This window comes from Sodiomyces alkalinus (genome assembly GCF_003711515.1).
Source record: "Sodiomyces alkalinus F11 unplaced genomic scaffold SODALscaffold_2, whole genome shotgun sequence".
Taxonomy (NCBI): domain Eukaryota; kingdom Fungi; phylum Ascomycota; class Sordariomycetes; order Glomerellales; family Plectosphaerellaceae; genus Sodiomyces; species Sodiomyces alkalinus.
The window spans coordinates 4,091,841-4,100,920 of NW_021167080.1; the positions used below are offsets into that span (position 1 = coordinate 4,091,841).

Sequence of the window (9,080 nt, forward strand, 5' to 3'; positions counted from 1 at the left end):
ACCCGGACAAAGCTCCTCTCCCGACGAATACACTCTCACACAACAGAGTCATGCAGTTGACCGTCATCTTTCTCACCGCCACCGCGGCTCTCTCAGTCGCGGCCTCGTCCGACTTGGACCAGAAAATTCTCAACGAGAAAATTGAGTGCCCTGGCAACTCCAGCTGGGACAAGATCGAAAAGATGTGCAAGTGCGGCAGAGGCGAGGACTTTGACATCAGGGCTAACCGGTGCCTCCGCGCCGAGGCCAAGGTTGACGGCGTCCCTAAGTGTCGTGCCAACGAGCGCCTTTACTGCGTCCGTGGGAAGGATGATTACGTCCAGTTCGGTGAGTTCCTCCTCACCTATCCTCTGCCCCCAGCTTTTGCTCCTCGAGTTTCATGTAGCTTTCACCGCTGCCTTTCGCCTATTTGTCAAGGAATATTCTTTTGAAAGTTCTGATTATGGCAAAATCCCACTGTTTTGTTTTCTCCTAGTTTCAACAGGGACCGCCCTCTCAATTCTTCTCCCTCTTTACCCGTTTCCTTGGCCCCTCAACTAACAAGGTAAATTTATTAGACCACAACGACCCTTTCTGCTCGCAAATGGAGGATAGAAAGATCTTCTGCGCCCGCGAAAACAATCCCTCCCAGGTCTTCCCCAGCGGCGTCCGCCCAGGGCAGGAGTCTGACCAGCTCAACATCCCCCAGGGGAACAACATCGCCGAGGAGAGCAATACCCTCAAGGAGGACACCGGGCGCCCCGAAAGAGGGCGCGGCAGCTGTGATGACCCTCGCCGGTGGAACGACTGCAAGAGACAATGCCAGTGTCGTCTAGGTATGGTACGTCACCATGCCATTTTATATACTATGTTTCTTCCGATCCGTTTCTGGACCCGTTGGCGGCACCGGGACCGGGAGACGTACGGAGTTTCTGCCGAGGAAAAAAAAAGACGCCGAGATGGGGAGGTTTGGAATATTTAGGACCGGGACGCCGCCATGAACGACTGCTACTGCCGCCGCTACTTCACTGAGCCCTCCTGTCCTGCTGGGAAGAAGCCCTTCTGTGTCAGGGGCAGGTTCGAGTGGGCGAGATGTAGTACGTACATTCACATTCTCCCTCTCTCTTTTTTTTCAATTTCTTTTCTTCTTTTCCCCTCCTCCATCCCTTCTTCCCATATACCCATCATTCACCACATCCCGTCCTTGATTTATGCTGACAGTGGAACCCCAACGCTAGGAAAGGACGATATGCCGATTCGCTGCATCAACACCGGGAAGAACTACGTCTTTTGCTGCCAGTTCAGGAAGGAGGCAGGTGTACGGGAGAGGGTCATCGACATCCGGAGGTGCGTTATCGCTCTCAAGCACTACGAAGAGCGCCGAAAGGGCGCGCGCTAAGTGTGTGGAAAAGGGGTGCATGTGCCTGTGTGGGGTTCGTCGGGGCTGATTTCTGCTATTACTACACCAAAGATTTGAACGACTAGAAAGACTGGAAGGGCCAGCTCTCACAGGCAATTCACCGAGGTGGTATGGCAACAAGATGCCCTCCTTGGGCAACCTCGACGTCGAATTGAAGAACGTGTTATCAGTGATAGTAGGACTAACTTGGGGTATTGTCTTCAAGATGACGAGTCTACCACGACCTTCACGGTGTCGTACAGCCTTTCGTCTTCCGGTTCTTGCTCTCCTTCCTTTTCTCGCCTGGTCTTTTATAAGAGCCTCGGCGAGGATCTTCTGTCACATACGACCATACCCATTGGAAAACTCGGGATCCCGTCCGCTCTCCCCTAGATAAGCCAATGAGGGCCGGATTAGTAGTTGGGTGGGTGACCACCAGCGAATACCCGGTGTTGTATGTTTTTTTACCCTCTTTTTTCCTCTTTTCCCCCCTTTTTTTGGGCCCCGTTTGTCTGGTTGGAGACGTCTCTGCACCCAAGCTGACCGAGACTGGTATCCGTGACATCACGAACCATCTCCACCCGGGACAACTGGCGTGAGACCTGCGACTCGTAACAAGGCCATACAGCGGACATTCAGGAGACAGCGAAGACAGGAACGAAGAAAACAGAACGACCGGGCGGCACATGACTCGTACGAACAAAGGGACGAAATAAAGGACATCTTGGACATCGGTTTCAGGGGCTATTTATCGTCTGGCATCCCGACCGACACCATGGTTGGTACAGCGCGTAGTTGATACGAGCGCGGACCGGATACTTCGCAACCCACACGCAAGGGAAAGAGGACTGGGAACGCTGGGAAAGCCGTCGGTCGGTAGGCAGGACGAATCTTCAACAAATGTTAAATGATAAGGATGACATGGAACGCTGGTGGCGGGCCCAAGCCGCCGTAGGGATTTGTTTCTGCGGGGTCTGCGGAAGGCGTCTACGGCGCTTGAGGAAGGGACCTGGCGGTGTAAGTGTACTGAGAGTGCTCAGTGAACCGAAACCCCCCCCCCACAACTACTGTGTAGCGGAGATACGGTCACCGTAGGGCCGGCACGGCGATGTCAGTCGATGATGAAAGCTTTGTGGGGAGGGCAGGTGGCGGGCTACAGTGTCAGTGGGTCTTCTCAGAATGGGGCCAAGCGCCTCGATTTCCTTTTCTCAAAAGGGCAAAAAGAGGGGGGGAAAAATAGAAATAAAAAAAGGGCCAAAGAGTGCAGAGAAGCAAGCCCCTCGGTGAAAGCAGTCGGCCTATAACCCAAAGTGGAAATGACGATCGCTGCTTTTGGTGCTAGATCGAGGTGACGGTGGCGACTGACGGGCTACTGAAAAATAAAATAAAATAATGGAGGTGACGGTGACGGTGACGGTGAGTGGCGTTGCATCTGAAGCCAAGGGATGCATGCGCGGCGTCCAGTTGGATATTCCTAATCCTGATGGAAGTCGCGAAGTGGCCTCTCGAACTTGTCTCGCGAACGAACAATATTGACGTGTAGTTCCTGGTCAGCATCGGGGTTAAGTTGGCAGGTGCTCAACAATGATGTTCAGTGGATTGTAGATCAAAGGTCCACTATGTAACCGTGGCCTGGGAGGATGCCGGTCATCCAAAAACGGCTAGGTCGTCATTATCACGCCATTCTCTTCAATTGTTCTTGAATTGCTGTTTTTTTTACCAGCTTTTCATCGCCAAGGTGTTGTGTGGTTTGTTGCCGTGGACAGTCGTTCCCGCGTCGATTTTAACCCTGGACACGCCGACCTCGTACCAACCTCTCGGAGGACCGGATAGGGAGTAGATCTGCCTCGCAGGCGGCAGAGGGTCGTTAGGTCGTAGAATTGGACAGGCTCGGGGCTTCGTGGATCCATGAATCCATGGACTGGCTCGTCAAGTCTCGAGAGCAATTGGTGAGAGTAAATTTACGTCGTACTTGGTAGGACTGTACGACTTGGGACGTTATAGGTCCTTGTGGACGTTGTGTGTTGGGAGGGGTCTGCCGGAGCGTTTATTCCCTTTAAGAGACAGGGGCGGCCCACGTTATGTTTGTGGTATTTCTCCCAGTCCCCAGCAACAGGGGTCGGTACAACTGGTTGGGCTCGGTGTAATGCTTGGCGGCTGCTGCAAAGATGATTCGCGGAGGGGTGAGCGAGGGCAGTGGCGGTGTCAGTGGCGGTGGTGGCAACAGGACAAGGGGTAGAAGAGGTTGCCTTAAGGTTCTTCGAAGGTTCTTCGAATGGGACCGACTAGTTATGGAAGAATGAAGAATGCCGATCAAATATTTATACGGTAATAAATAGCATGGTATTTTGGAGATGGGAATTTCGTATGCGGTGTACGTTTGTACGAAGCAAGCAAGACCGTTGTAATTATTATTAATTATCTTAAGGTATCTTTTAGTTTTGACGTCTTCGTCCGGATCAGCTGACGGTGCGCAGTGGTTCGGTGGATAAGTGGACCCTAGGTCCAGAACCCTTCAGAAGCACGGCGGTGGGGACCGTGTCACTGGACTTGGGCAGCCTTCCATTTGAGCTCCGATAGAAGACATTGGGAAGCACCTGCCACATGCCTACCTTACCTAACAACCTATTCCGGCTAGGCAAGGAGCATTTGCTCCGGTAAGGCCCCTCATTGCCATTCATATATCTACATGTTCTCTCTCTCCCCCTGAGTTTCTTTGGTTTTCTGTCATCTTCGAACTTCTTCGATATTCCGAGGACTACCTTACCCAGTCTTAACCAAAGTCTTGTAGAACGAGTAGTTGTCCCAATGACGTGGCCGTGTCTGATGTACGAAGGGCGAAGGGTACCTTGGGTGGTGAGTTACAGGTAAAAGCGAAAGTATATGTACGTGGTTGTGATGGTACCTCGGAGAAAGGAGACGGGCTGGGAACAGGAACATGCCCAAGCCTGGAGACCAGAAGAGGGATTAAACGACTGGTATCAGAAGCGGCAGAAGGAGCGACTGTGGCAATATGAAAGTAAGGTAGATATACCTTACGATTCACCTATACACGTAGCGTGCTTGCGACGGGTCGACTGGTGACTTCCGGGGTATCCCGTCGGTCTTGGTGGTCTACTTCGTAGGTATGTGGCCCTCTGGGTCACTCGTTCGCGCCTTCTGAATCTTAGTTTTACCCCTCTATTGCGGCTTGCTCCTTCCTGATGGACTCTGCTTGGCCTTGCCTACCTTACCTGACCTTACGTTAACTGTTGGGATACTTCCACCTACTAATTCGCCGCCCTCTGTCCGCCACGTCAACCCGTTTTCGTCTCGCCATACCTACCTTACCTTATACCTCGCCTTCACCATCACCTGCGCCTTTACCTGCACCTTTACCTGCACCTTTACCTGCATTTTTACATGCATTACGAACGGCGAACGGCTGTCTACCACTGAGTCTCAACTGCCGCCTCCCCCTGCCCTTCGAATTTTCGCCCGCGACCTGGTCTGAATGGTCTGATCGCCGGGGAATATCGCTCAGAAGAGGGCCAAGGACAGCGTACGGAAGGATTTTGCCGATGCGATCGACGTTGTAAAAGCCTTCCGGAGGTCGGAACTGCTGCCACGCTAGCTTACCACACCTCAAGCCCATCAAACGAACGACGTCCATTGGCTTGGCGATAGCTTTCGGATTCCCTTCCCCCACCTCTCGCCTTCCAGCTCAGCCCCACGGTATGCTACCAGCAACCCACATTTGACCTACACCTCCAGCCACATCGGTCCAGGCCGCCGCCCAAGGGCCCGCCGTCCCAGAACCCGTCGAATTGCCGCTTCAGGAGGCGTATTTCCCAACCCCCAGTCCAGTCCTGGCACAGGGTCAGGATAGGCCAACCTCAGCAAAGAGGCTAGAAGCGGTTGTCACGTTTCAATATCCTGTGTCACGACTCCTATATTATCTCTTTCTCTGTGCCTTTATCATCTCCGGTATTGCCGTTGTTGTTGGTGACCCCCGGCCCCTCTGCTGTTTCTGCGTCTTCTTCAAAATTTCCTCTTCCTCAACGCTCGAGGCTCACTTGGCAGCCCCGACCCCATCGCCCATGTGGTCCCCCAAGCTCGAACGACAACCTTGTCGACGCTCCTTCTTCTTCCGCGCCCGACGATTCCTTAACTTGGCACTTTCATCATCACATTCCAACGGAAAGCCGTTAACCCCCCTCCTTCGGTTTTCATGTGCGTCGAGCACAGGTCCGCCTGCCCTGTCTGCCGGAGGCTTTTCCTCGTCTATGTCGAGTTTTGCAGAGAATACCACCCCCCCTGGCTATTCTGTCCAGGGGGCGTCGTCGTGGAAGCCTCCGATATGCTCGAGGGTCGCTGTCATAGCCCCGTCTGTCCTAACAGTCGGGTCGGTGGCTGCCAGGTTATCTGATTCTGACCCTCTCCGTCCCGGATCCGACTGGGCGGTCCCCCGATTTGCATAGGACAGCCATCCGGCCCCGGGCCATTCATTCAGAGCTTTTGTCCGTTATGGTCTACTTCGACGACCTGGTCGATCCCTTCGTACTGGGGGAGGTCGAGATCATACTGCCTCGCAATCTTGGGCGACACGAACCTGAACCCACGCGTCAAGTCAAGGAGGACCACGAGTGGCAACAGAAATACAGCTGAAGAAAAAAAAAAGAAGAAGAAGAAGAAGACGAAGAATGGCCGGGTACATACCGTCCGCCGACGAAGTGACGGCCCTTGAAGAAGCGTGCGAGGGGTTTGGGGGCCGTCAAGCTGACCAGGACAGCAGGCTGGAAGTTGCTCCCCAGCCCGGACTTTGGAGGTCCTTCATCGATGTTCCACGACGAGGGGGCATCCACCGAGGTGACCGGAAGCTTTGTCTCCTCTAGAGCCCGAATCACCGCCGGGAAAGGTTCGCGAACCTCCCCTGAAAAACTGAACCCTGAGTCTCCACATCAGCTTCGACTCCGATACTTCACTCCTTGGAAAGAAATCACACGGGCACCCACCGAATACGGCATCGACAATGTGGTGCGTCGATTTGAGGGCGGCAGGGAAATCGTCCACGAACGGAACGTCAAGGTCCTCTAATTGTTTCGCCAGACGCTGGTCATGGTCACGGTCAGTGTCAGTGTCGGTTCAGCGGGCGCCACTGGACGCGTCATGCAGTGAGTGACAATGACGGAATTGGCCAGGTCAAGAAAGGGGGTTAAACAAGGACACGGCAAGCATGGTTACTGCTCTTGAACAACGGACCGGTGGTTTCAGAAAATGAAAAATGGGGTTGCCCAGTTGGAATCATCTCTGCGTATCGTATGGGAAATCTCATGACACAAGACATTAAGCATTGACGGGACTAAGCATCGGTCATATCGACGAAAGGCAGGCAACGATAATTGTGTGATGTGTGAATGATACTACCATACCAAGAAGGAAGACAAGAACAATATGGAACGGATGGCCAGGAAAAAGATGAAAATAATAAACTCAACTAACCTGATAGAGCTCATTGTTGCTCCGTTTTGGGTAGTAAATAGACGGCTTATATCCATAGTGGAAAAGATGCCTGGCAGCAACTAGGCCATCACCTCCTGAAAAGGGGTCACGGTGAGCCATCTATGCTTTGGAAGCTCCAGGAGGTCTCGGCTCACCATTGTTTCCGGGACCACAGGCTACGAGAATGTTGAGACCCAGACGAGGCGGATGGACACGATACACTGTAGCAAGACACGGTGCGGTCAGCCTGCCGCCCCCTTGACGACCTGACAGAGGAACAGCCCGCGCGATCAATCGTTCTCACCGGCCTGAGAGACCGAGAGACCAGCAAGTTCCATAAGCTGGTCAATCGAAAAGGCCCCCGAGCCCATGAGTTCCCTGTCAAGGGCCGCAGCGGCCTGAGCACCGAGTGTCTACGTTGGTCATTAGTGGACAGAGACCCCCATGATACGCGGAAGGGATGTACGTTGCCTTGAGCGTCATGATGTCGTAGTATCGTACGAGAAATATCGCGATGCAAAAGGAATACGATGGTAGATAACAGGTTTGTTGGACGGCGAAGAAGAGAAACTAGGTTTTACAGGATGAATGGAGTTTCACTCGCATAGCTCAAGGCAAGGTATGAAATGGACCCAGGAGACTGACATCATCTTTTACGCGGAGTCGACGGTCATTGAAGTCGGATGGACGTTGACCCGGTATGTGGCTGATGCGCCACAGTTCGATGGATGTGGCGCAGCACTTTGTACAACGTGACTCGGAAAAACGAAATACCGACCAAATTTGTCGTCGCGAGTCCAATTCGAGTCCCAGTCCTGGTTTCATTCAATGTCACGGTCACTCGAGCCGTACGTCACGGCGACAAGGCAAACGATATTCCTTCATCCCCTCCTCGGCGAGAGACGACACAACATTTCAGAACTCTTCGAGCCGATCTAGTCTACCGCGGCCAGCGAAACTCGGTTGCCATGGTTGTTCGGTTACGTCTAGCCCGATTCGGGCGCAGAAACCAACCATTCTACAACATCGTGGTCGCCCACGCAAGGCACGTTTCCCCCACGCAGCTCCTCACGAATTCCCCCCTCTGGCGAATATTCCAAGGAAGGAAGGGAAGGAAAGGGAAGGAGAAAAATGGCAAAAAAAAACCCCCCCAGTAAAACTGACCTTGCACACCCCCCGGCTCTGCAGAACGGCCCGCAACAGCAAGCCCCTCGAAGTCATCGGCACCTACGACCCCGTCCCGCGCACCGATCCCTACGACGAGTCCTCCAAGCGGCACAAGAACATCCAGCTCGACACCCTGCGCGCGAGGTACTGGATCGGCGTCGGCGCGCAGCCCAGCGATACCGTTTGGCGTCTGTTGTCAATGGTGCGTTTTCCTTGCCCGGTCCTTGGGCCCGTCTACTTTTTTTGTGTGACGTGGACGCTTTGCCGCATGAGTGTGCAAGACAAACTGGCATTTTCTAACGCGATGCGAATCCAATCTATTCCATGCAGATTGGTATTCTGGAGCCGAAATACGGCCCCAACGGATTCTTGAACCCAAAGACTGCCGCGAAATCGATGACCGAACCTTCTACACCTCCGACACCTGAAAAGGCTTGAATTTCGCGATTTCTTTTTACAAAGAAAAAAAAAAAAAAGTTGTACTAGTATGGAGGAGATACCAGAGAAGAAAACCAGACCCAAAACGACTGCTTCAGCATGTGGATGGCGTTTCGAGTGTGCGGCCCGGTTGACGGCTGAGGATGATCTATCTATCTGTCTGTATCGATACCGGAACTCCGGGAACCCAATGCTTAAGAGCAATGGGACATATTGCCGGACCGTTGGGATGATCTTTGGGCTCATCTTGCGAGAATCCAGGGGCAGTCAGTGTATGAATAGCTGGGCGAGGCCACCAGTGAACTAGACCCATTCGTCTAGTAGAGCTTATCCGAAGCTCGCCCATGTATAAAGACATCATATATGGCGCCAGACCAGAAAGGCCGTTTTTTTATTTATTGTGGACAATTATGCTGCTTGTAACGCTCTAGTCTCCTTGATCCGACACTCGAGGAGTACGCTACCCGGGAGAAACGTGATGTGGGTTTATGGTCATACAGCTATTGAAGCGAAAGTAAACGGACAACTCCCACCATAATCGATGTGGGATAAACGAACCAAAAAAACAAAAAAAAAAAAGAAGGGGGGAAAAGGGAAGGAAAAGTAGAGGCATGAC

The 9,080-nt window shown here is 52.9% G+C and overlaps 6 protein-coding genes across 6 annotated transcripts; 4 read left to right on the top strand and 2 right to left on the bottom strand.

Annotated features, from left to right (window-relative positions):
* Nucleotides 1-50: 50 nt before the first annotated feature.
* Nucleotides 51-1,378, top strand: SODALDRAFT_322280 (hypothetical protein; the record flags this gene model as incomplete). Its single annotated transcript, XM_028609705.1, has 4 exons — nt 51-327; nt 558-820; nt 962-1,076; nt 1,218-1,378. 4 exons carry the CDS (start codon nt 51-53, stop codon nt 1,376-1,378), a joined length of 816 nt encoding a protein of 271 aa, XP_028468878.1.
* SODALDRAFT_291578 (hypothetical protein) lies at nt 1,161-1,728 on the top strand (the record flags this gene model as incomplete). The annotated part of the gene is made up of 1 exon (XM_028608669.1): nt 1,161-1,728. A coding segment is annotated over exon 1 (207 nt), but the record flags the coding sequence as incomplete, so codon positions are not given.
* A 39-nt stretch (nt 1,729-1,767) lies between these two features.
* On the bottom strand, nt 1,768-3,984 carry SODALDRAFT_376797 (hypothetical protein; the record flags this gene model as incomplete). Its single annotated transcript, XM_028614845.1, has 10 exons — nt 1,768-2,068; nt 2,153-2,269; nt 2,300-2,404; nt 2,469-2,531; nt 2,684-2,810; nt 2,903-2,955; nt 3,099-3,224; nt 3,265-3,313; nt 3,444-3,663; nt 3,847-3,984. The coding sequence occupies 10 exons, from the start codon at nt 3,982-3,984 to the stop codon at nt 2,014-2,016; spliced, it is 1,053 nt and encodes a 350-aa protein (XP_028468880.1). The 3' UTR covers nt 1,768-2,013.
* Nucleotides 3,985-5,203: 1,219 nt separating this feature from the next.
* Nucleotides 5,204-6,017, top strand: SODALDRAFT_111591 (hypothetical protein). The gene is made up of 2 exons (XM_028606552.1): nt 5,204-5,358; nt 5,441-6,017. Exon 2 carries the CDS (start codon nt 5,458-5,460, stop codon nt 5,836-5,838), a length of 381 nt encoding a protein of 126 aa, XP_028468881.1. The 5' UTR covers nt 5,204-5,358; nt 5,441-5,457; the 3' UTR covers nt 5,839-6,017.
* Nucleotides 5,853-7,522, bottom strand: SODALDRAFT_111538 (YjeF N-terminal domain-like protein). The gene is made up of 7 exons (XM_028606551.1): nt 7,331-7,522; nt 7,164-7,272; nt 7,015-7,080; nt 6,860-6,954; nt 6,373-6,469; nt 6,077-6,305; nt 5,853-5,969 (listed from the first exon to the last, which is right to left on the bottom strand). Exons 1-7 carry the CDS (start codon nt 7,340-7,342, stop codon nt 5,867-5,869), a joined length of 711 nt encoding a protein of 236 aa, XP_028468882.1. The 5' UTR covers nt 7,343-7,522; the 3' UTR covers nt 5,853-5,866.
* Nucleotides 7,523-7,687: 165 nt separating this feature from the next.
* SODALDRAFT_322282 (hypothetical protein) lies at nt 7,688-8,464 on the top strand (the record flags this gene model as incomplete). The annotated part of the gene is made up of 3 exons (XM_028609706.1): nt 7,688-7,707; nt 8,048-8,228; nt 8,357-8,464. 3 exons carry the CDS (start codon nt 7,688-7,690, stop codon nt 8,462-8,464), a joined length of 309 nt encoding a protein of 102 aa, XP_028468883.1.
* Nucleotides 8,465-9,080: the final 616 nt, after the last annotated feature.